Source organism: Ylistrum balloti, unplaced genomic scaffold (genome assembly GCF_031769215.1).
Source record: "Ylistrum balloti isolate Yb309-2 unplaced genomic scaffold, AGI_CSIRO_Ybal_v1 Utg369662, whole genome shotgun sequence".
Lineage (NCBI taxonomy): Eukaryota > Metazoa > Mollusca > Bivalvia > Pectinida > Pectinidae > Ylistrum > Ylistrum balloti.
Genome location: NW_026781912.1, coordinates 135,864 through 162,593, shown reverse-complemented (window position 1 = coordinate 162,593; position 26,730 = coordinate 135,864). Strand labels below are relative to the sequence as shown.

Here is a 26,730-nt window from a genome sequence, read left to right as displayed (position 1 = left end):
TACAAATATCTTTTTATGTTCTACTTTTTGAACTAGTTGAAGGAAAGAGGTCTTGAAATGAGTTGTTCAGGTAGTATAATACCCTAGTGATCGAGGAGCTGTTTGTCAAACATGTGTGATATCTCCATCACACATGGTAAGCGGTAAATAAAGTTCAATTTAGTTAGTGTGATGTTTATACTGCCACTATAGAACTGATAAAACTTTATTTTATGGGGTTGTACAAGTCTTGAACTATTCAATTCTTATCATGATAGGACTGCCCTCTAACAGCTAACAGCCAAATACAACACTTACACCTGTTTTTGGCACTATTTAACACTGAAATAGACCTAATAAACACTGGTATTGATTGTTTTGTATTGTAATTTGTATATATATATTTTATGTTCAAGTGGAAAATCAATGGACCAGTTATCTTTGCTCCAATTTGCCAATGTTTTGCGTTTGGATTCACCAAGAATTCTTTTTAAGTTGACTGCAGTTCACTTGTGTGATTTTATTGTCAGTGAATGTACATGGACCCTCCTCTCAAACAATAAGTACAGACAAACACTATTATAACCCACCAAGGTATTGCCATAAATCCCAAGTGCATCACATCAAAGTGTAAACTTTGTCATAAATGTGATGTTATGACTAGTCTGTACTTGTGTTATCATATGGACATGCTGTAAAATTATGAAAAGTGAACAGGTGGTCTCTAGAGACAAGCTATCATTGACTGATACTGGAGGGGTATCATGTAAAAGGAGCAGTCTCATAGATCACACCCCATCAGCTCAGCTAGTAGAGCCATAGCTCATCATGCTGTGGACCGGTGTTCAATTCCTGTTGGGGCACTTAGCATGAATGTGTTTTCCTCACTTCTGTTACAATAATACTGTTTACATATCTAATGTTAAGTGCATTAGTGATATAAGGCTATAGTCTTCCATGAAATTAGGTCTCTCAGGGTAATGGTTTAAGCAACAGGTGGTGTTTTAAGGCAGTTAGTTTGCCACAGCATGTGTTCATGAAGGACAATTACTGAGTTGTAATGTAATTATTATAACAGTTGGGTCTCTAAGATCAGGTATTGTCATACATTATGTGGTCTCAAGGCAATTGTTTTCATGCATCATAGTGGCTCTCAAGTTAATTGTTGTCTAGCAATATATGGTTTCTCAAGACAAATGTTGTCTAGCAACATATGGTTTCTCACGGCCATTGTTGTCTAGTAAAATGTGGTCTCTCAAGTCAGCTGTTATCTATCAAGCTATGGTATCTGAAGTCAATTGCTGTAGCAACATACAATCTCTCATGACAATGTATGTAGGCTAGCAAGCTATGGTCTCTCATGTAATTGTTTTTCATTTCAGTAATAATTACCATAACTTTAGTATGCAAATACAGTACCTACACCCATCTTTGTATCCCAACAACAAAAGATTCAAAATAAAAACAATCCCGCCCTCCCTACGATCCATGAGCCATCACGGCAGGAACGCAGAGTGATCTCCCTTCCTCTTACCTTTATGGCTGCCGACGAGTGCGGAGGTGTCTGAGCTAAGTGCTTTTCTTACTCCTTCTCTTCGTACTGCCATTGTCGTTTGAGTATATTGTTACTCTATTAGTAGTCTATAAACCCATCTCCCAACGTATATTGTGAAATTAAGTATTGTCATTTGTTTATTTTGACGGTATTTCCGGCCGTTTTTTCCTCCACATATTCGAGTGCGTGACTACTTGTCTCGTTGCTCGGATTTGCGTGAAGCTGGAATTTGTTTTCTTGCTGCTTTTTCGGCCGTTTTGTACGACCGTTTTATTTATGCAGTGCAATCTTGCTGCGTACGGTAGGCTTTGTGCTCTCGTTCGTAGTTTTTTGATTGTTCGAGAACTTCGTTTCCGGCCATGTTTTTCCTCCGCATGTTCGAGTGCGTCTCATCACTCGGATTTTCGTGAAGTTGAAATTGTTTTCTTGCTGCTTTGTCGGCCGTTTTATACGACCGTTTTCTTTTTTTTTGCAGTACAATCTTGCTGCGTACGGTAGGCTTTATGCTCTCGTTCATAGTTTTTTGATTGTTAAAAAACTTTTTGTCCTTGTTTTCATTGTTACAATTTTTCATTGTTTCGATGATGGATAATAGTGCCAGGTTTACGTCGGGGGTCAGCGCATGATGTTCCTATTTCTAAAGATAATGGGAACCCCATGATACCTGTCCCTTTTGCCGACCTTGCAGCCAGACCTCGCGATGTGAACTTTGTTTGCACATGGAGTTTGCTGCTTAGGCTCCCATGCCTTTCCAGCTAACTTTCCGCCGGAAGAGGGATTCGTCCTCTTCTTCCGGTAAGGGAAGTAAGCTTTTTAAGACCTCCTTAGGTTCTGAACCAGTAGGTTTTTTGGGCGTTCCTGCTGGGGGTGCTCTCGTTCCACTGAGCTCTGCCCTTCAGCAGGGGGTGGCTCCCCATGTCCAGGTGCGTCCTGGAGTAGGGGGGGGGGGGGGCAGCCCGACCCTGACTCGGCGCAGTCAAGGGTCGAATTGGCCGGTAGCTCTCAATAGCCGGGACTTCCGGTCGAGGTCTCTGATTCCTTCAGGGACCTCGGCGCCAGGTGGCGTGGTTGGTGGGGGCCGCTTTGACTCCGGAACTGTGCCTTCGGGTACAGGGTCAGGGGCCACAGACTTTTTGTCAGGATTGTCTGTGGCTATGGGGATTAGTGACACTTGAGTTCACTAATCCTGGTGTCAGCTCGGGGTTTGTTTTCCCACCCTCACAGGCTTCTGGCTCTGGCACTTTCCGTCCCAGTCCAGATTTCCCTGTGCAGGGTTTCCCAGGGGGTTTTTCCCAAGGGTTTGGGGCTTCAGGCCAGGGGTCCGGTTTCCGGTCTCCCTTTCCCCCGGGCTCAGGGAGCAGGGGTGCCTGCGGGCACTTATTCCTGGGTCGCCCAGGCCAACCTGCGGATGGTTTTGGGTACCAACAGTTACTCAGCAGTTACAGTCTTAGCCCGTACATGTCTGGGTTTCCACCTGGTGGGAGTGGCGGTTCATCCTGGTCCTTTGGACAGGGTGTCCAGCCCCAGACTCAGGCAGGCCATCTTGGCCAGTTCTGGGGTCACTCCCGGCCCGCTGGACCATTCCCATTCCCTCAGGGGTTTGGGTTTTACCCCATGGATCTTCACTTGTGGAACCCATAGGGGTTGGTCTCTCCTCTAGGAGATGTTATAGCAGTGCGGAATCCCCCCAATGTTCTGCTACTTCAGGGGCCTTGTTGGCCAGTCCTATAAAGGTTTGCCAGACCTTAAGGACTTCCGCCTGCAGCCCGGACCCGTCGGTCTCCTGTTCCCAGGGGTCGGCTTCGGGTCTCCGACCCAAGCCTACAGCTACGGCTGTTGGTTGCGATGCGCCTAAACGCCATATAGAGGAGTTCCCCTCTCTGGAGATGGCTCCTCTGGCGGCCCCTGTTCCTCCCAAGGGGACTTCGGTCTCTATTGAGGAGGAGATGGACATAGAGGGTGCGGGCTCGGCAGAGGAAGACGATGTCATTCATCTTTCTCCTGGGCCAAGAGGATTCACAAGGGGAAGATTGCCCTGAGACTGCTGAAACCGAGGCTCAGCATGTGCTTTCGGGGATGCGGGTCCTCTGGGCCAACATCTCCCGGATTCTCTGGGCGGAGGTTTGCCCACCGCCTCAGCATCGTCGGCGCCTGAATCCACCATCCTTCTTTGTTCCCTGGTGGCTCCTCCTCAGGCTTCCGTTCGCTCAGATCGGTCTCTGCCAGAAGGCAATATCATGTCTTCGGTTCTGGCCACGGCCCGGGCTCCGGTTTTAGAGTAGGACTCCTTCTCTACCCGCGCTCCCGGGTTTGTCGGTCTGCAGCTCAGTGTTGGTGAATTGTCGGAGGCTTCAGCTTCCGACTATGCCACACATGACGGGCAGCTGGCCTCTCAACCAGCACAGCTGGAGTTGAGACAGCTGGCTGCCTGGCCCGGCAAATTAGTGGACCAGGTGGTGCTCGATCCCAAAGAGCTCCACAGGAAGGAGAGAATGTTGCACCTCTCCATCCAAGTTCTGTCATACATAGACTTCCTGACAGTTTGTCTATACAGGGTATCCGATTTGCCTGAGTGTCGGTTATCCGAGACAGAACAGCCGACATACAGGACACGGCAGCCTTGCAGGTTTCTCTGCTCGTCAATGCCGTGTTGGCTAGGCAGTTTTCAGTTCTGAAATTCCGCCCAGTCCAGTAACCCTACCGTTTCCGCTTGTTGAATGCCGCCTTCTAGGGCTCTACCCTGTTCAGGGGAGCTCTTCCTTGGGTTCAGAAGGATATGAAGGAGGACTTGGTCGCATCAGCACTTCTGGTGAAGAGGTTTCAGGCTGAGAAGGCCAGTGCCTCGCAGGGGTCAGGGCCTCCTAAGAAGAAGGCGAAGTCATCGGCTGCTCAGTTTTCTGCACAGCCCAAGTCCCAGCCTCACTTCAACAGCAACAAGGGGAAGGGTAGGAAGGGTAAGAAACCTCCTGGGGGCAAGAAGAAGGGTTCCTGACTATTTCTGCTTCTTGGCCGCGAAAGGCGAAGGGTATGGCCGGGTGGACGGTGGTTCTCCTGTCCCGGGCTCATGTCCTTCTCCCGCAGGCTCAAGCCCCGGGTGGGCAGACAATTTGCTGGTCTGGCAGGGGCTCGATCTGCCCCATCCGGAACTCCCTGTGGGCAGACGTCTCTCTATTTTCCTTTCCCAGTGGCAGAATATTACAGATGACGCTTGGGCTTTTGTCGGTGGTCAGGGAGGGTCTAGGTATTCCCCTTCTTCAGGATTCGTCCCTTGCCTCCCGGCCGTTTTTGTTTCTTTCCTCCTCCCGGGGATTCGGCAAGGGCATGGGTGCTCCAGGAGGAAGTAGGGACCATGCTGCCAAAGCAGCACTTCCCTTGGGGCTCACGACAGCTCCTTTGGTGTTCACCAAGTTGCTGCTGGTGGTTTCCTTCACTCACGCAGAATAGACGTCCACATCTATTTCAACGACTCCCTCATGCTTCTTTTGGTGTGGGAATCGTTAGTGAAGGACACTCGTCTGATCCTGAAACTCTTGCTCAGAGTCGGCTTCATTCCTTCCAGAGAGAAGTCAGAGGTTCCTTCATCTTAGGACTTCGTCTTCCTGGGGAACCATTTTGACATGGTTCGGGGCTTAGCCCTTCCACCTCTGGAGAAGTTCGAGAAGGTCAGGGCTCTGGCTCTGACTTTCATTGCTTGGTCGCTTGTCCAGGTATATTGGTTCCTCAGTTTTCTGGGGTATCTCAACTCCTTGGCAGATGTGGTCCCCCTAGGGGAGGCCTGGATCCCGCTTACCCAGTCGGTCAGGGAGTTCTCTTGCTGGTGGACCATTCAGGAGAACGTTTTCCTCGGGGTACCTCTGACCAAGCCTATCCCCTCTATGATCCTGTTCATGGACGCATTCATGACAGGAATGGGAGCTTACCTCGATGGCCAATGCCGCTCGGGAGAGTGGTCTGGCGAACAGCTCTCGGAGCACATCAGTGTACTCGAGATGAGACTGTTCATTTGGCTCTGCAGTCCTTTAGGGGTATCCTGCAGTCCAAAGTGTGGCTACCGACAACAGTTGTCGCGTATCTGGAGAGACAAGGGCCACCAGGTCTCATGTCCTGTGTGCCCTCTCCATCCACATCCTTCTTCTCTGCCAGGACATGCAGTTGACCATAGCGGTCAAGCATCTTTCTGGCAGGCTGAGTGTGTTGGTGGACACTCTCCAGGCGCCACCAGCCGGTGTTGACGGAATGGTAGCTGTGTCTCTTGATTTTCAAGGGGAATTGTCAGGCGTGGGACAGACCTATTATAGACCTGTTTGCCACTTCCCTGAACAACCAGCTGCTAACCTTCATCTCCCCGGTCCCAGACCGTAAGGCGTGGGCTGTGGATGCCCTTTCTCTGGAATAGGAAGGGACGTATGCATATGCATTCCCTCCCTTCAACCTGGTGGGCAGGGTGCTACAGAAGTTCTGGGAGCATCACTGCTCCTTACTTCTGAGAGCCCTTCTGTGGCCGAGGCAAGCTTGGTTTCAGGAGCTCTTGTCGTTTCTGGTGGAGGAGCCCTTGGCTCTCCCCACCAGACCGAATCTCCTTCGCCAGCCTTGGCCCAGAACGACACACTCTTGACCAGAGATCCTCCACCTTCACGCGTTGAGGCTATCTCTGGAAGCCACGCCAAGGCAGGCTTTTCTCAAGAGGTGTCAGATTGCATTGAGCAATCAATCAGGGCTTCCTCTTCTGCCGTCTACCAGTCACGTTGGATGATCTTCTGTGATTGGTGTGTCGGCAAGGAAGCTTATTCATTCGAAGCCTCTGCATTTGATTGCGGAATTCCTAATCTCTCTGTTTAGGTACCGCTATCTGGCACCTGGCACTATTGCTGGCTATCGTACAGCTATTGCCAGAGTTCTTGCTTGTTATGGCAAGAAGGAGAAAGGTTAGTCCTCCTCTCTTTCTGCCCTAATCAGAGGCTTTGCTCTGGATAGAGTTGTTTTTAGTGAAGAATCAGGTTCCGGGGTTCTCGCACGATCCCATCAGGATCCTGGCTGTGACTAGCTTGGAGGAATGAGATAGGTCTTCATAAAACCAAGGGGGGTGGGGGGCTCTCGATCCCGTCTGTTTTGCCCATCAAACAGGGACAACGAGATATCTCCTCCCAGTCGGTTTGCCAGGTGATTTAGTATGCTTACGAGCATTTTGATGATCTGGCTCGGGCGAGAGCGAAAGCGCGGTCTCACGAGGTCAGGGCCCTTGCTTCATCCTGGGCCCTTCTCTCAATGGGTCCTCCTTTCAGGAGGTCATGTTTGCAGCATTCTGGCAGGGCAGGGATACCTTCACAGATTTTTATCTGCGATCCCTAGCTTCCCACTCAGAAGGCCTGTATTCATTGGGACCTTTGGTGGTAGCATAGTCAGTGGCTGGGCCTCCTCGTTAGCCCCGGGCCATGTCTTTCCGTACGGCGGCATGTGGGTACACCTGCTCTTTCACAGAGAGTTCCCTTCCTTCACTTTGGCACTCTGTTCTCCCTCCCTACTACTTTGGTTGTGCTGAAGGGCTGCCTGGCTTCTAGTCACCACTACGGTAAGAAGAATTCGCATACTAAAGTTATGGTAATTATTACTGAAATGAAATTGAGGTTTTTTAATGTAAAACCAATTTTCATGATGTAATACTTACCATAACTTTATGGAGTCCCATCCTATCCTCCCCTCTTCCTTATCTGCCTGGCTGCCCGTCTGTGGGGAACGCCATAAAGTTTATTAGAGGAAGGGAGATCACTCTGCGTTCCTGCCGTGATGGCTCATGGATCGTAGGGAGGGCGGGATTGTTTTTATTTTGAATCTTTTGTTGTTGGGATACAAAGATGGGTGTAGGTACTGTATTTGCATACTAAAGTTATGGTAAGTATTACAACATGAAAATTGGTTTTACATTAAAAAACCTCAAGTCTAGCAACATGGGGTTTCTCAGGGCAATCTAAAGTTTCAAACAACATTGTTTTAATTACAACATGGTCTCTCAGCACTGACACTTTCTGTTACAATTTCTATTCTTTGGGCTGATGGTCTATTTTAGATGTGGTCTGGCAAGGAATGTTGTGCCTTGTGTAAAGTGGATGTAGTCTGCAGTCAGGTTAGATTTGAAGACAGGTGGAATATAAAATTGAATTGTCTTTAGGTCTCATAGCATCTGGCCATTACTGTAATACTATTTTATGACATACATGTGAACTCTTTGATAGCTACAAGTGCTCGGAACCCTCTATACTGATCCCCAGGATTCCTTCAACTTGATATTTTTCGGTGCAAACCTTTTTATCTTGATATAGACAAGCATTTGTTATTCTTCAAATTTACAAGTAAACTATTGATTCTTTAAATGTCCTCATCATGTTTTTAATTTTTTTTTTCTTTTTAAAGGATTTAACTGAGAGGATTAGATCCAAAATCCCACAACACTTTTGGTATTTAATAAGTTGAAATGTAGTGTATAGGTTTTGTCTATTCTTCTTGGAGAAACAGTTATTTTCCAAATCCCCTAAGTGTTTGTATTATGTATGCCCAACAGCCATACCGTACTATTAGCTTACATAATCAGACGAGTAAAGAGATAGGATTTATGCTTTTATAACCTGAAATAATCTGGGGATGAAGAATGCCTTGAAACTCCCAGGTAATAGGATTTCTATGGCTTAGCTCATATCTATGGTATTACAGTTAAAAACTTTCTCAATATAGATTTGAATTCAGTATCTTTCAGTTCAATTTGCCGGTAAAATCATTTCCCGTTTTTGTAGGCGCCACTAAGCCATTTAAAGCATTATAGATTCATAGCACATGATATTGGGAGATTATTTTGATTCATTCCCGCTTAACATGGATGACAAATTTAATTCTGAAGACGTCAGCATGCTGTGATCCTTTCGTTAACTAACCATCCAAGTTTTCTCCCTTGGAAGAACAGATTATTCCCAAGAGTCTGGATCAGATGGGGCAAATCTTGGCAGTTAACCTTGAATATTCCTGTTTAAAATGCTTCCAGAATATAACTGATTTATGTGCATGACTGCAAGTTTTTCTAGATCATCAGGTAGATAATATATGTTGTAAAACTGTACTGTCAGTTAAGTATATGTATATATGTGTACAGATATGTTCCTATAAGTTTGTCATGGTGTTGAGTAGATCAGCTTTGATTGATAACATAATTACTGTTTATATGGAGTGTTAGCTTTGCACTCCATTGTGTCAGTTTTCCTTTAGTCCATCAGTCTTTGTGGGCTTAGATTCTAGATCAATCTATAGCTTCACTCCCATCAAGTTGATATACTGTAATGGATGTTTTATTTGATGGTTCAGATTTTGGTGGACCTCTTATAATCTTCAGATAGTCAAGCTAGATCAATCTACAGGTTCAGCCCCATCACATTTATATAATCTAATGGATGTTTTATTTGATATATCAAGTTTTAATGTTTTACCAAAAGTTTGTCACAAAGGATATTTTTTCACAGGAACCTTGGAACACCTAGGCAATGATACCATTATATGTTTTGTTCTAATTTCTTGAGCTTATTTGCTGTTAGGCAAATCATACACAAATGACATAACCAATCAATATGAAAGAAAATTGGAGCACCTTGATTCTACTAGCAAAATATCTTGTCTAGTTATGTTCAACTTGATGTGGATCTGTGAATGAAGCTCAACCCATTTTCATGAATGATTTTTGTCCTCAAGAAACAAATCTTCGTCCACCACATTTGATGTCCTCTGTAAAATATTCTTCATCTACAACATTTTCATTGAATTCTGTAAATATAACATATGCTCTATGCTTTCTATGGCAATTTTCTCATTACGTGGGTTAACACAAGCTTTCTGGATAGCTGAGTCTTGTTACGATATGGCCTGTCATATGGATTTATGTCCCTCGACAAAACAGTGATATACATCTGATTGATGTTTACATCATTGTTGCATGCACTACAACAACCCTCCATTTAAGTTATCATTTTGGCTAATTGCTAATGAGGTACATACGATTCACAAACCGATTTTTGAACCACAGGAGGCTATTAAGGGTTAACTGTCTAGTCAAGTTCAGAATTTTCACACTCATTATTGGATTGCAGCAAGTTTATCTATAAAAATTTTGAACTTTGATATCTATACAAATTTTGATATTGATCTGTTCCAATTTACAGGACCTTATCTAGCATCACAACACTGGCCATGTTTTCCTGTCTAGAAATAGTAACAAAATTATGAGCTGAAAATATCTTTGGTTTGTGATCATAAAAATAGATTAACTGATTTTGACATTTTACTCTTGTTTATATGTCTTTGAAATGAATATTGAGGCCTTCATTTCACTTGACAAAGACATCAACAAGATTTTGTGTAATTATAGCTTGTTTCACATTTTCCATAAACATCCAAATATCACAACCTAAAACTCCCAGTTAAATGGCATAAACAAACCTATGTGATTAAGTATTCTTACAACCAAAAGGGACCTGATTATTTACATGGTACACTGATTCAGCAATTCATGACCTAGAAAGAATACACATCACACAAATGTCACCTTACAATGTATAACTTAGCTCTGTGGTGCATTTACACCATTTAACATTTTTCACCATGTCCATTTACTTGCATGTGCTTATAGGTAAAGCCTAATCTTTATCACTTGATTTTTTTCCTTTTCGTTCAAGAAAGATCATATTCAGTGTGGGGATAACCTTTTGGGAGGATGGACTAGTATATCTGATATATAACAAAACCATTAGAAAAGAGGAAATTCCAGACATTTGTTTGGCTGAATAGTCACATGTTTAAAGTTACATATTCTCAACAATATAAATAGTTTTTTGTATCAACTGAATGGTAGGTCTGTGTGAGCTGTTGCTGGATTCTTACCAGTACTGCTTAAAATGATGTCAGAGATAAAATAAAAAACTAACGGAGTGGGAGAGAACCAACATCTTGGTTATCCTCTGCCTTCAATCAGATGGTGAAGGAATCAAAGATGGATACCCAATAGTATTCAACAGAGCCCCATTTCCGTGACTTTGGTTAAAGTAGTGTGAAATCAATAAATGTACAATAGTGTATGTACAATGTATTTCAATTGATTTTACCTGTAGCTATATATAAGTCTGGTTTATCATTTAGTAGTAACAGATATTAATGATTGATGAGTTGAATGTCTCATTTCAGAAGCAAAGCTGTTCATTTATAAGTAAATTGTCAGTTTACAAGTCAACGTGTTGAGTTATGAGTAAATGTGTCAATTTAGAAATAAACATGTCGAGTTGTAGTAAAAGTGTCCATTTAGAAGTAAATATGTTCAATTATGAGTAAAAGTGTCGATTTAGAAGTAAATGTATTCTTTTTAGATGTTGATCTAAAACTAAATGTGTTGATTTGAAAGTAAAAATGATGATTGTAAAAAGTAACATGGTAATGGTAAAAGGTAGAGTGATGGTTGTAAAAGGTAGAGTGATGATTGTAAAAGGTAGAGTGATGGTCGTAAAAGGTAGAGTGATGATTGTAAAAGGTAGAGTGACGGTCGTAAAAGGTAGAGTGATGGTAGTAAAAGGTAGAGTGATGATTGTGAAAGGTAGAGTGATGGTCGTACAAGGTAGAGTGTAGAGTGATGGTCGTAAAAGGTAGAGTGATGTTTGTAAAAGGTAGAGTGATGGTCGTAAAAGGTAGAGTGATGGTTGTAAAAGGTAGAGTGATGGTTGTAAAAGGTAGAGTGACGGTTGTAAAAGGTAGAGTGATGGTCGTAAAAGGTAGAGTGATAATTGTAAAAGGTAGAGTGATGATTGTGAAAAGTAGAGTATGGTCGTAAAAGGTAGAGTGATGATGGTAAAAGGTAAAGTGATGGTTGTAAAAGGTAGAGTGATGGTGTAAAAGGTAGAGTGATGATGGTAAAAGGTAGAGAGATGGTTGTAAAAGGTAGAGTGATGATCGTAAAAGGTAGAGTGATGGTTGTAAAAGGTAGAGTGATGGTCGTAAAAGGTAGAGTGATGATTGTAGAGTGATGGTCGTAAAAGGTAGAGTAATGGTCGTAAAAGGTAGAGTGATGATTGTAGAGTGATGGTTGTAAAAGGTAGAGTGATGGTTGTAAAAGGTAGAGTGATGGTCGTAAAAGGTAGAGTGATGGTTGTAAAAGGTAGAGTGATGGTCGTAAAAGGTAGAGTGATGGTCGTAAAAGGTAGAGTGATGGTCGTAAAAGGTAGAGTGATGGTGGTAAAAGGTAGAGTGATGATTGTAAAAGGTGGAGTGATGGTCGTAAAAGGTAGAGTGATGGTAAAAGGTAGAGTGATGGTTGTAAAAGGTAGAGTGATGGTGGTAAAAGGTAGAGTGATGATTGTAAAAGGTGGAGTGATGGTCGTAAAAGGTAGAGTGATGGTTGTAAAAAAAGTCAATTGAGAAGTTTACCAGTTTATTGTGGGGTAAATGAAAACTTAAGACTTGTATAAATGTGTTTAAGAATACGGCAGGCATGGAATTACAATAGAACATAATTGTTGCTGTTGAATTGATATAGATAAAACTCAGTGGAAATATTCAACAACTGAAGTTACTTGAATTGTAATGGGATTTGATTTAAAACATTACAAATTATTAGAACCAATAAATGAAATCACCTGGTCCACACCTAGAACTGCCTTAACTTTGTAACTATCTAAGTGCTTTTTAATCATATTTTCAATTCTTACAGCTTTCAACATGAGTGTAATTTTAAGAACTTTGTTCCCATTTACCGCTGAACGAGGGTACAAAACCAACTAAACTGATGAAATTCCAGACTTGTACCTCCAGTTTTCAAGCCCTCTCCTAAATGAATGCGTTATTAGCGGAAGAGTATCCCCGGTTTAAAAAGACAAGGGGAACAATATAAGGTTATCTGATAGTATATTGTCTAGTTACAAAACATATTTGTTAATGAGGCTGCACAGTAGACTATATAACCACAGGTGAACCTCTGAGGGGAGTAGTATGATGCTCCCTATCCATGGCAGTTTGTGTTTCCCAGGAAGCTCAAAAACAAACCAGTCCATACTGATGTGATTGTAGACTTGGGCAAGACACTTTACCCCAAATTGCTCTGGACAGCATGCAATACGTTCTTCATTGAGGTAACCTTCAGTTACTACAAGAACACCCTGGCTCAAAATGACATGTGGCTGTTCACGGTGTGATAAATTCACCAAACATTAGCTAAAAGCACTTGGAACATTATGAGGTGGTGACAGTCAGCAGAAAATCATTAGAATTAAAGTTTCATATATATTTATGAAGAGCAACATATATACATAGAGGAGATAAAAGGTCATGTGGTCTAAAGGTTCTGTAAACAAACTTTGTGTGCAGTATATCTTTACTTCACAGTGTTTCAGAAAAGCTCACTCTTCTGTTCAATCAATCTTGTAAACATTTCAAATGTCGTCCTTTTTCCTCGCCTTAAAGTTTCAAAAGTAAATGTATTTCAGTTGTAAAATGCATAATGTAATTACCCAGAGTAACACTTATGGCTTAGTCTGCATATTTATCTTAGTGTGATGATCTTGACTACATTCATTATAGCCAGTAGGTAATAAATTTCTGTATCATTTAGAGCATGCCTGTAAATAAATCACCTCAAGTTTTAATTTATTCTGCCAAAATTACCTCCCAAAGGTCATTGTTCAACACAAATAATTTCATGGGTGTTTAGCTTTAAAAATTGCTACTGCCTTTTTAGTCACCGCAGAGTTTGATATCTCAAATAACTCATTACATTTGATCATGAAAGTTATTCAAATTTGTACAAGCGAAGATTCTTAAAAATGGGTTACACCTATGATTAAATTATTTCTAATGTGACATGGTAGTCAATCACTACTTTTTGAAAACAACTAGTTTAGGTCTGACTAAAAGGGTAAGAATTCAGCTCATAACTGCTGTCAAAATTAAATTAAGTTTTGCTCTTGTATGACCGCATCTATCATGTAATAAGCCCAGGGAGCCAACACATTATTTCTCAATCAAATTAAGGGGTTGGGCTTATTACCAGACAATAAAGTTGTATTTGTTAGTAACTAAGAAGAAAACAATATATATGGCAAGTTTTATTAAAATAAAAGCACTTGCTGCTGGTTTTGAATGATATAGTTAATACATTTAGTATATATTTATTATATCTACGAGTATGAAGTAGTAAATTGATGGGTTTTCCATGTTGTAAACAGCCAGGGTGAAGCAGGAGTGTCCTTGTAGTAGCTGATGGCTACCTCACTGAACAACACATTAGAGGCCAATCACATGCCAAGCAAAAGCAATTAGGATAATGGGTCTTGCCCAAAGACGCAACCAGGACATCAACCAGGACATCACTTTGTGGTGATGATGATTTCATAAGATGACATAACTAAAGCACTGATTGCTCATTATATGTTTCAGGTAACGACCTCCTGTGCACCAACCAGTCATTCCATATTGAAACATACCACTTAGTGTTAGTCCTGTTTTTTTTCGGAATCCTTTCCATATGTTTCTTTGCAACATTGTCTGATGTAAGAGTGGGACCAAATCTTGTAGAATTCTTTTTTGTTTCATTTCGGAATGCCGACAATGACTGTGTCAGAATAGAATATTCCAACTGTGTCGAAGTAATGTCTTCACATTCTGTTTTCAAAATATCCTTAAAATCATCCCTAAAAATGTCCACAAGGGGTATCTCAACTGATCGTTCCCCTTGCTGTATGAGATCAGTCACAATATTAAAAATCTGCCTCGCTCACATAATCAGACATGCTTACACCAGAAGAATTTTCATAAAAATTAACTATATGACCGAGAACAAATAGAAAATACTGCCCTTTTTCAGCCTCTTCCAATCAACGCATTGCCTTACATCGGTTAGCCAATCATGTGCAAGTATACCTTTAATTGGACCATAATTGACTCCGCCTTGTACCTTTCAGCCACAACACCAGAACTGACACCTGCCAGGGTGGTGGGAGAAGGGTCAAAGGTTAAATGCATGTAGCATGGTTAAACGGTTAAATGTATTAAGTGAAACGTTCTGAGCTTTGCTCCGCCCCTTTCAAAACCCTGAAGATTTAACTTAATACAATCTAACCTTTACATGCATTATTACTGACTAGATTTAGTGAGGGGATCGGCTTTATACAGGACAATGTAATACGTCATTCTGCAGCTGTAGAGTTTGTATGGGTGGATTTAAAACATATTCTGGTACAGGCAAATTACTGGAAAGTCTTTACACATCAGATATGGTGATTCAAGACAGAAATATAGGCCCCCATTGTGTTGCTGCTGTTATTATTAAGGAATGGAGAAAGTCAACCATCAATTATTTCTGAACTTTAGTAAAATGAAAAAATATGACTGGAGTAAAGATATGAATCATTCCTAGTTAACAAACTTGGATCTTCACATCCAAAACAATGGAAACCAATTATAGATAAGTAAGAAAGAAAGACAATGCAATAAGGTACTTCAGAACACAATACAATAAGGTACTTCAGAACACAATACAATAAGGTACTTCAGAACACAATACAATAAGGTACCTCAGAATACACTGCAATAAGGTACTTCAGAACACAATACAATAAGGTACTTCAGAACACAATACAATAAGGTACTTCAGAACACAATACAATAAGGTACCTCAGAACACAATACAATAAGGTACTTCAGAACACAATACTATAAGGTACTTCAGAACACAATACAATAAGGTACTTCAGAATTGTTGATTTGTTTTCTTTTTAGGGATGAAGAAGGTTGTATGTGTGTTTGATAATGTGTAAATACTTTGTACAATGTAGTTTGATATATTTGTTGGTCAGAACTCAGTGATGTGTTTACATTATGATAAAACTTTGTAAAATAGATTGAGAGTGCATTTTATAATCTGTGATATTTCCCACCTGAGATAAGGGATATGTACAATGCTGTGTGATTGATAATGACTAGGCACAGATAGAGGCCACAGATGAAGGATACTATGGGGCATGGAAAACACAGTTAAACCTCTTATGCATGACGCTGGTACCTGTTATGACTGATATGCTCTATCAGTGTTAATTAAAATGTCGTATTGGACAGCCTTAACAGCAGGATATTAATTAGCCAGAGATATGACACAAAAGCATGGGGCATTCAACTTGATATCTACAATAAAAAATACTGTCATATTAATTACTTAGCTACTGGTGGGGACTATAGGTGGTGTGTCAGTACATGAAATTGTGTTTCACCTTGTCAAGGGCATAATCATATATTCTTTTCACCCACATCAGGCAAAGTTTTACCAAAGTACCTCTTGTGATAGTCAAGTGTTTGTTAAAAAAAAGAATAGGTTAATTACGGATAATATTCAGAGTTATGGCCCTTACTTTGCTGTTTGTAGAAACAGTTTGTATTAGAAAATGTTTAACACTAAATTTTGACATTAAATACTACTGTTATTAAGTGGTATTTTGTATTGATAAACATTTTTATTAAAGTTGTTGATAATTTAATTAAAATTTATTTTGGGTTCTTTAATGTGGGCAAGACTTTTTGTTGTGTAGAAAGTCTGTGATCACTGTACAACAAAACAGTCCTATTGTCTGTGTATATATTTAGGTTTAGTTAATAGTTGTTTAATAGCTTCATACTCTGACACAGTGTGGTTCAGGTGTATTGCAGGTCATCAAGTGCATTATGTCTGCCTCTGTCTGAGATGTGAACTTGGATATAAATACTGCACATTCATGTTCGGCATTGTTATTATAATTGTCTTTTGTTTTAAAATCAATCATGGTTTGAAATGAAACTATTTCCCTGTAATTGCTGTTTTGGAAACATGAATCATTGTTTTATTGACTTGATGATTCAATTCATATATTTGTCTGAAGGGAAAGTTACAACTGTTCTTAATTTACTCTGGAATTGGCAAAACAGACAGCTGAAAAACAGCTAGTTTTATCCTCCACTCCTGTCATACAAAAGCATACAAGCTTTAGCAACATAACAGAAATGATGTATTATGTAACTCCTTACAATATGTAAACAATTTGCTATAACATTATGATATGAAGGATCTTACATAGAGTGGTAATGTGATATATAGAATTTATTTTAAAAGTTAGATATTGATATGAGGTGAGCAACATTTTAATTTTTAGGTCATCTGACTTGGAAGTGTCGAGATGACCTATAGTCATCATACTTATTCTGTCGTCGTGTGTTAACTGTTTTTTCAAAACCATACCCCTCTTTCATACCTGGATGGATATCAACTATATTTGGTCTGATGCATCATTAGGTGAGGGATATCATTTCTGAAATTCAGAATTTTAATTCAACCCCTAGGGGTTAAGGGACTGGGGCCCCAAAGGGAGAGGTGCTGAGATTAGATTTAAAACCCTACTCTTTCATTTTGCTAGGGTGGATTTCAACAAGCTCTGGCCTGATTCATCAGTTAGGTTAGGCAATTATTTATTGAATTCAGAAATTAGATTCGATCCTTAGGGACTTGGGGGCAGGGCCCCAAAAGGGGAAATTTGTCAATATATTGCTACAAAACACTACTCCTTTTTAATGCTTGAATGGATATCAACCAAATTTAGTCTGTAAAATCATCCATAGTGGGGAATCTTTTCTTAAATTCAGAAATTTGATTCAACCCCAAGGGACTTCACGGCGGGGTCCCTAGAAGGGAAAGAAGACAATATTTTGCTTCAAATTGCTACTCCTTTTTAATGCTTGAATTGATTTCAACCAAATTTGGTCTGAAACATCATTGAAAGTAGGGAATTATTTCTTAAATTTAGAAATTTGATTCAACACATAGGGACTTGTTTATCCTATAACTAGTTTCTGAAAAATGAGGAAAAGCTCTCAGATTGATTTCCCTTAACAACAGAATTACTTCAAGCAGTTGGCTTCTTTCACTATAATTAGACAATCATCATTGATGCCATCATCACCATGACTTATTTTTGTCAGACTAGTTTTATTACATGTTATGTGATATGTATAATAGAAACAAGCATTTACACAATTAAGTTTTTATTAAAAATTTAAGGAGACAAATTTACATAAGTTTGTTTCCAAATCCAATTTGATTTTTTGTAGTATGCATATTGTATATTGAATGTATTGTTAATACGGATGAAATGTTCTATATTAATTTAAGGATGAATTTTAGTATACTACCAGATACAATATTCTTCAGGTGCTTTCCGTTCAAACTTCAGTAAAGATATACCATTTCTATTTTACTATGTCTGTCTTAGAATTATCTCCATTTATGATACAATTTTCATATATCCTTCTTCTAGGATTGGTAACCAGCTATCTCCTATTATCCAGTTTGTATTGAGGATTAAAACAGTTTTGTTTAATTTGTATAATAACTTCATTCTTATTTGGTTGATTTTGATTGTCTGTTACAGGTGAAGAGAAAAGAGATCCGGGAAGGGATCATTCTGTTGGTGCTAGTCGGTGTATCACTCATCACATTCCGTCTTGTGTTCATGGGAAACAAACCTCCAGAGTTTGCGCCGTCCGATAATCCAGCTTCTGACTCGGACAGCCTATTAACTCGGGCGTTAACTTATTTACTATTGCCTTCCCTTAACTTGTGGATATTATTTTGTCCAAGAGTGCTCAGTTTTGATTGGTCAATGGACGCAATTCCATTAGTCGAAACAATCTGGGATGTACGCAATGTATTTTCAATAATGTTTTATTCTCTATTGTTTTATAAATCATATTTGTTAATTTGTGATCTTCATAATAGCAATATCAGTGCAACTGAGAAAACCTTCCAGCCACATCTGAATGGCAATGGTTTATCCCATTACACACATTCCAGTAGTCAAAATAACAACCATCATCTCCATAACAAAAATGTGACTTCATTAAAAAGTAAACTTTCATTGCCAAATCGGCGTCCTTCCAATAGCTCAACAGACAGTGAAGATGACCAAGCCACTGATATCAGAATCTACCGCTCTCAAGACATTTGTGTGATGGCACTTGCACTCATGGTTTTTCCATTCATTCCTGCCACAAATTTATTTTTCTATGTGGGTTTTGTGATAGCAGAGCGTGTGTTGTACATTCCAAGTATGGGATTTTGCCTGTTGGTGGCACATGGTGGCCATGTTGTGTATAAGAAGCTTCAGCGAAATAAAGTGGCACAGAGGGGATTTGTGATCAGCTTCATGGCCCTAGTGGCTCTCTTCTGTGGCAAGACAGTGCTTAGAAACCGTGTGTGGCAGACAGAGGAAAACCTGTATAGCTCTGGAGTATCAGTCAACCCTGCTAAAGGTAAGATACTATCCAACAAATATTTGCAACAAATATTTCAACATTGATTGCATCAATATGTATTAACAAAGACAAGCACAAGACACATTGACCAATTATTTTGTGCTGATATAGTGTTGACCCATGTCCATCCAGTCCCATCAGGTCCCATTTCATGCCCCATCCCCTCCTGTCCTGCCTCATCACATCCAGTCCTATCATGTCACATTATGTCTCATCACATCCAGTACTATCATGTCACATTATGTCACATCACATCCAGTACTATCATGTCACATTATGTCACATCACATCCAGTACTATCATGTCACATTATGTCACATCACATCCAGTCCTATCACGTCACATTATGTCACATCACATCCAGTCCTTTCATGTCATATTATGTCTCATCACATCCAGTCCTATCATGTCACATTATGTCTCATCACATCCAGTCCTATCATGTCACATTATGTCACATCACATCCAGTCCTATCATGTCACATATGTCTCATCACATCTAGTACTATCATGTCACATTATGTCTCATCACATCCAGTACTATCATGTCACATTATGTCACATCACATCCAGTACTATCATGTCACATTATGTCACATCACATCCAGTCCTATCATGTCACATTATGTCTCATCACATCCAGTCCTATCATGTCACATCACATCCAGTCCTATCATGTCACATTATGTCTCATCACATCCAGTCCTATCATGTCACATTATGTCACATCACATACTGTTACATCCCATCATGTCACATCACATCCAGTACTATCATGTCACATTATGTCACATCACATCCTGTCCTATCATGTCACATTATGTCACATCACATCCAGTCCTATCATGTCACATTATGTCACATCACATCCAGTCCTATCATGTCACATTATGTCACATCACATACTGTTACATCCCATCATGTTACATCACATCCAGGCCCATCACATCCCATCATGTCACATCATATACCGTCCTTCCGATGTCATGCCATCTCCTGTCCCGTTCTGTGATGTCCCATCACATTCTGTCCCATATCATCCCATCAATAAGTCTGTCTTTATGATAAAATGTATAAAAATGTGACAATACTATACATGTTCCTCAAATAAGTTCTAAGGTCACCTTACCAAGATCATGTTACCATTTACTGTTCAAACAATGATACAGTTCTTATTTGTATGGGAGTGGGGGCTTTCAAGTCACATATGCAAAGACCTTTTGTTGTTAAAAAAGAATAAAAAATTATTGTTAATTGGGAATTTTACATCAGAGATAGAATTAGCACTTTATTTATCAGATCATCAACATTTGTCTTGTTACATTTAATAATCAATATTTTGCCTGCTTTTGTCGAAATTTGATGGCATGTTTTGGTGTATTCGGGAGGGTTTAGGAATACAACTAAGTCTTCCTTTCAAGTCCTATTTTCACCATACCACTTTTTGAGGAACAGATGTAGTACATTGGGTCACCTATTACTTTCAAATGTCATTGCAATGATATCCTAAGATGGTATAATGTCACTTACTGGTTTTTGGTCCCCAATATGTTATAGCCCTTTGTTTAATTTGATACCAAAAGTTGTCTAATGTTACACAATGATGCTTTGCTTTTTAAAACTCGGCCAGGTCATAGTTATACTGGTAGTTTTCAAATCACGATCAAGTGACATTCAAACGGTGTTATTCTGACCTTCGAATTATATTCCCTTGACATTCCAATTCAATTAAAAATCATTTTATTTTCCAGCATGTTGTAAAGTGAAGTCAAATGTATTTTGTCACTCAAACAAATTGCATATTCAATGGCATTTGAAAGGAGAAAAAAAAAACATTCAGGTCATTTTCTGAAACTTGTGCATGACATTTTCAATGCAGAACTTTGAACTAAAGATAGCAACTTGATGTGATTGCTATCATCGTTGACTATTTTGTACAGTATAGCTGTGATGTTTATAAAAAGCAATGTTTTGAATTTTACAGCGTGGGGGAACCTTGCCAATGTGTTGAACAGTCAGGGAAAATTAGGTGAAGCAGAGACAGCTTATCGTAATGCTCTCGTCCACCGATCCAACATGGCTGACACACACTACAACCTGTAAGTTCTGACATGCCAAACAATATTTTATATGTATATAGTCAGACTTTGCTAAAGACATAGTACATACTATGACCTCTTCAGGGAGTTTGGGTTGCTGTGTACAATGGAATCTTGTAAATCTATTGTACCTTTATTATGTACAGAATCATGAAGGTTGCAACACTTTGGTTTGTGTGTACAGTAGAACCATGTTAGTCTGGACACTTTGGTTTGTGTGTACAGTAGAACCTTGTTAGTCTAGACACTTTGGTTTGTGTGTACAGTGGAACCTTGTTAGTCTGGACACTTTGGTTTGTGTGTACAGTAGAACCTTGTTAGTCTGGACACTTTGGTTTGTGTGTACAGTAGAACCTTGTTAGTCTGGACACTTTGGTTTGTGTGTACAGTAGGACCTTGTTAGTCTGGACACTTTGGTTTGTGTGTACAGTACAACCTTGTTAGTCTGGACACTTTAGTTGTGTGTACAGTAGGACCTTGTTAGTCTGGACACTTTGGTTTGTGTGTACAGTGGGACCTTGTTAGTCTGGACACTTTGGTTTGTGTGTACAGTAGAACCTTGTTAGTCTGGACACTTTGGTTTGTGTGTACAGTAGAACCTTGTTAGTCTGGACACTTTGGTTTGTGTGTACAGTAGGACCTTGTTAGTCTGGACACTTTGGTTTGTGTGTAGAGTAGGACCTTGTTAGTCTGGACACTTTGGTTTGTGTGTACAGTAGAACCTTTTTAGTCTGGACACTTTGGTTTGTGTTTACAGTAGGACCTTGTTAGTCTGGACACTTTGGTTTGTGTGTACAGTAGAACCTTGTTAGTCTGGACACTTTGGTTTGTGTGTACAGTAGAACCTTGTTAGTCTGGACACTTTGGTTTGTGTGTACAGTAGAACCTTGTTAGTCTGGACACTTTGGTTTGTGTGTACAGTAGGACCTTGTTAGTCTGGACACTTTGGTTTGTGTGTACAGTAGGACCTTGTTAGTCTGGACACTTTGGTTTGTGTGTACAGTAGAACCTTGTTAGTCTGGACACTTTGGTTTGTGTGTACAGTAGAACCTTGTTAGTCTGGACACTTTGGTTTGTGTGTACAGTAGGACCTTGTTAGTCTGGACACTTTGGTTTGTGTGTACAGTAGGACCTTGTTAGTCTGGACACTTTGGTTTGTGTGTACAGTAGGACCTTGTTAGTCTGGACACTTTGGTTTGTGTGTACAGTAGGACCTTGTTAGTCTGGACACTTTGGTTTGTGTGTACAGTAGAACCTTGTTAGTCTGGACACTTTGGTTTGTGTGTACAGTAGAACCTTGTTAGTCTGGACACTTTGGTTTGTGTGTACAGTAGAACCTTGTTAGTCTGGACACTTTGGTTTGTGTGTACAGTAGAACCTTGTTAGTCTGGACACTTTGGTTTGTGTGTACAGTAGGACCTTGTTAGTCTGGACACTTTGGTTTGTGTGTACAGTAGGACCTTGTTAGTCTGGACACTTTGGTTTGTGTGTACAGTAGGACCTTGTTAGTCTGGACACTTTGGTTTGTGTGTACAGTAGGACCTTGTTAGTCTGGACACTTTGGTTTGTGTGTACAGTACAACCTTGTTAGTCTGGACACTTTGGTTTGTGTGTACAGTACAACCTTGTTAGTGTGGACACTTTGGTTTGTGTGTACAGTAGAACCTTGTTAGTCTGGACACTTTGGTTTGTGTGTACAGTAGGACCTTGTTAGTCTGGACACTTTGGTTTGTGTGTACAGTAGGACCTTGTTAGTCTGGACACTTTGGTTTGTGTGTACAGTAGGACCTTGTTAGTCTGGACACTTTGGTTTGTGTGTACAGTAGGACCTTGTTAGTCTGGACACTTTGGTTTGTGTGTACAGTAGAACCTTGTTAGTCTGGACACTTTGGTTTGTGTGTACAGTAGGACCTTGTTAGTCTGGACACTTTGGTTTGTGTGTACAGTAGGACCTTGTTAGTCTGGACACTTTGGTTTGTGTACAGTGGAACCTTGTTAGTCTGGACACTTTGGTTTGTGTGTACAATAGGACCTTGTTACACTGGACACTTTGGTTTGTGTGTACACTAGAACCTTGTTAGTCTGGACACTTTGGTTTGTGTGTACAGTAGAACCTTGTTAGTCTGGACACTTTGGTTTGTGTGTACAGTAGGACCTTGTTAGTCTGGACACTTTGGTTTGTGTGTACAGTAGGACCTTGTTAGTCTGGACACTTTGGTTTGTGTGTACAGTAGGACCTTGTTAGTCTGGACACTTTGGTTTGTGTGTACAGTAGGACCTTGTTAGTCTGGACACTTTGGTTTGTGTGTACAGTAGGACCTTGTTAGTCTGGACACTTTGGTTTGTGTGTACAGTAGGACCTTGTTAGTCTGGACACTTTGGTTTGTGCGACAGTAGGACCTTGTTAGTCTGGACACTTTGGTTTGTGTGACAGTAGGACCTTGTTAGTCTGGACACTTTGGTTTGTGTGCTCAGTAGAAACCTTGTTAGTCTGGACACTTTGGTTTGTGTGTACAGTAGGACCTTGTTAGTCTGGACACTTTGGTTTGTGTGTACAGTAGGACCTTGTTAGTCTGGACACTTTGGTTTGTGTGTACAGTAGGACCTTGTTAGTCTGGACACTTTGGTTTGTGTGTACAGTAGGACCTTGTTAGTCTGGACACTTTGGTTTGTGTGTACAGTAGGACCTTGTTAGTCTGGACACTTTGGTTTGTGTGTACAGTAGGACCTTGTTAGTCTGGACACTTTGGTTTGTGTGTACAGTAGGACCTTGTTAGTCTGGACACTTTGGTTTGTGTGTACAGTAGGACCTTGTTAGTCTGGACACTTTGGTTTGTGTGTACAGTAGGACCTTGTTAGTCTGGACACTTTGGTTTGTGTGTACAGTAGGGTTTGTGTGTACCTTGTTAGTCTGGACACTTTGGTTTGTGTGTACAGTAGGACCTTGTTAGTCTGGACACTTTGGTTTGTGTGTACAGTAGAACCTTGTTAGTCTGGACACTTTGGTTTGTGTGTACAGTAGGACCTTGTTAGTCTGGACACTTTGGTTTGTGTGTACAGTAGGACCTTGTTAGTCTGGACACTTTGGTTTGTGTGTACAGTAGGACCTTGTTAGTCTGGACACTTTGGTTTGTGTGTACAGTAGGACCTTGTTAGTCTGGACACTTTGGTTTGTCTATACAGTAGGACCTTGTTAGTCTGGACACTTTGGTTTGTGTGTACAGTAGGACCTTGTTAGTCTGGACACTTTGGTTTGTGTGTACAGTAGGACCTTGTTAGTCTGGACACTTTGGTTTGTGTGTACAGTAGGACCTTGTTAGTCTGGACACTTTGGTTTGTGTGTACAGTAGGACCTTGTTAGTCTGGACACTTTGGTTTGTGTGTACAGTAGAACCTTGTTAGTCTGGACACTTTGGTTTGTGTGTGTGTACAGTTGGAACCTTGTTAGTCTGGACACTTTGGTTTGTGTGTACAGTAGAACCTTGTTAGTCTGGACACTTTGGTTTGTGTGTACAGTAGGACCTTGTTAGTCTGGACACTTTGGTTTGTGTGTACAGTAGGACCTTGTTAGTCTGGACACTTTGGTTTGTGTGTACAGTAGAACCTTGTTAGTCTGGACACTTTGGTTTGTGTGTACAGTAGAACCTTGTTAGTCTGGACACTTTGGTTTGTGTGTACAGTAGAACCTTGTTAGTCTGGACACTTTGGTTTGTGTGTACAGTAGAACCTTGTTAGTGTGTGTACAGTAGAACCTTGTTAGTCTGGACACTTTGGTTTGTGTGTACAGTAGTACCATGTTAGTCTGGACACTTTGTTAGTCTGGACACTTTGTTTTGTGTGTACAGTAGAACCTTGTTAGTCTGGACACTTTGGTTTGTGTGTACAGTAGAACCTTGTTAGTCTGGACACTTTGGTTTGTGTGTACAGTAGAACCTTGTTAGTCTGGACACTTTGGTTTGTGTGTACAGTATTAGTCTGGACACTTTGGTTTGTGTGTACTTGTTAGTGTTAGGACACTTTGGTTTGTGTGTACAGTAGAACCTTGTTAGTATGGACACTTTGGTTTGTGTGTACAGTAGGACCTTGTTAGTCTGGACACTTTGGTTTGTGTGTACAGTAGGACCTTGTTAGTCTGGACACTTTGGTTTGTGTGTACAGTAGAACCTTGTTAGTCTGGACACTTTGGTTTGTGTGTACAGTAGAACCTTGTTAGTCTGGACGCGTTGGTTAGTGTGTACAGTAGAACCATGTTAGTCTGGACACTTTCGTTTGGCTGTACACAACAACCTTGTTAGTCTGGACGCATTAGTTTGTGCGGACAGTAGAACCTTGTTAGTCTGGACACTTTGGTTTGTGTGTACAGTAGAACCTTGTTAGTCTGGACACTTTGGTTTGTGTGTACAGTAGAACCTTGTTAGTCTGGACACTTTGGTTTGTGTGTACAGTAGAACCTTGTTAGTCTGGACACTTTGGTTTGTGTGTACAGTAGGACCTTGTTAGTCTGGACACTTTGGTTTGTGTGTACAGTAGGACCTTGTTAGTCTGGACACTTTGGTTTGTGTGTACAGTAGGACCTTGTTAGTCTGGACACTTTGGTTTGTGCGACAGTAGGACCTTGTTAGTCTGGACACTTTGGTGTGTGTGCTCAGTAGAACCTTGTTAGTCTGGACACTTTGGTTTTTGTTTACAGTAGGACCTTGTTAGTCAGGACACTTTGGTTTGTGTGTACAGTGAAACCTTGTTACTCTGGACACTTTGGTTTGTGTGTACAGTAGAACCTTGTTAGTCTGGACACTTTGGTTTGTGTGTACAGTAGGACCTTGTTAGTCTGGACACTTTGGTTTGTGTGTACAGTAGGACCTTGTTAGTCTGGACACTTTGGTTTGTGTGTACAGTAGGACCTTGTTAGTCTGGACACTTTGGTTTGTGTGTACAGTAGGACCTTGTTAGTCTGGACACTTTGGTTTGTGTGTACAGTAGGACCTTGTTAGTCTGGACACTTTGGTTTGTGTGTACAGTAGAACCTTGTTAGTCTGGACACTTTGGTTTGTGTGTACAGTAGGACCTTGTTAGTCTGGACACTTTGGTTTGTGTGTACAGTAGAACCTTGTTAGTCTGGACACTTTGGTTTGTGTGTACAATAGAACCTTGTTAGTCTTGAACACTTTGGTTTGTGTGTTCAGTAGGACCTTGTTAGTCTGGACACTTTGGTTTGTGTGTACAATAAAACCTTGTTAGTCTGGACACTTTGGTTTGTGTGTACAGTAGAACCTTGTTAGTCTGGACACTTTGGTTTGTGTGTACAGTAGGACCTTGTTAGTCTGGACACTTTGGTTTGTGTGTACAGTAGAACCTTGTTAGTCTGTTCACTTTGGTTTGTGTGTACAGTAGAACCTTGTTAGTATGGACACTTTGGTTTGTGTGTACAGTAGGACCTTGTTAGTCTGGACACTTTGGTTTGTGTGTACATTAGGACCTTGTTAGTCTGGACACTTTGGTTTGTGTGTACAGTACAACCTTGTTAGTCTGGACACTTTGGTTGTGTGTACAGTAGGACCTTGTTAGTCTGGACACTTTGGTTTGTGTGTACAGTAGGACCTTGTTAGTCTGGACACTTTGGTTTGTGTGTACAGTAGGACCTTGTTAGTCTGGACACTTTGGTTTGTGTGTACAGTAGAACCTTGTTAGTCTGGACACTTTGGTTTGTGTGTACAGTAGGACCTTGTTAGTCTGGACACTTTGGTTTGTGTGTAC

The 26,730-nt window shown here is 40.7% G+C and overlaps 1 protein-coding gene across 1 annotated transcript in view; it reads left to right on the top strand.

Annotated features, from left to right (window-relative positions):
* LOC132559498 (protein O-mannosyl-transferase TMTC2-like) overlaps window positions 1–26,730 on the top strand; it is a 72,795-nt gene that overhangs the window by 29,407 nt on the left and 16,658 nt on the right. Inside the window, exons 3-4 of the mRNA XM_060224128.1 lie at window positions 17,995–18,874; window positions 20,862–20,976. Of these exons, the coding sequence (XP_060080111.1) occupies window positions 17,995–18,874; window positions 20,862–20,976 (995 nt within the window). The remainder of the gene's footprint in view (window positions 1–17,994; window positions 18,875–20,861; window positions 20,977–26,730) is intronic.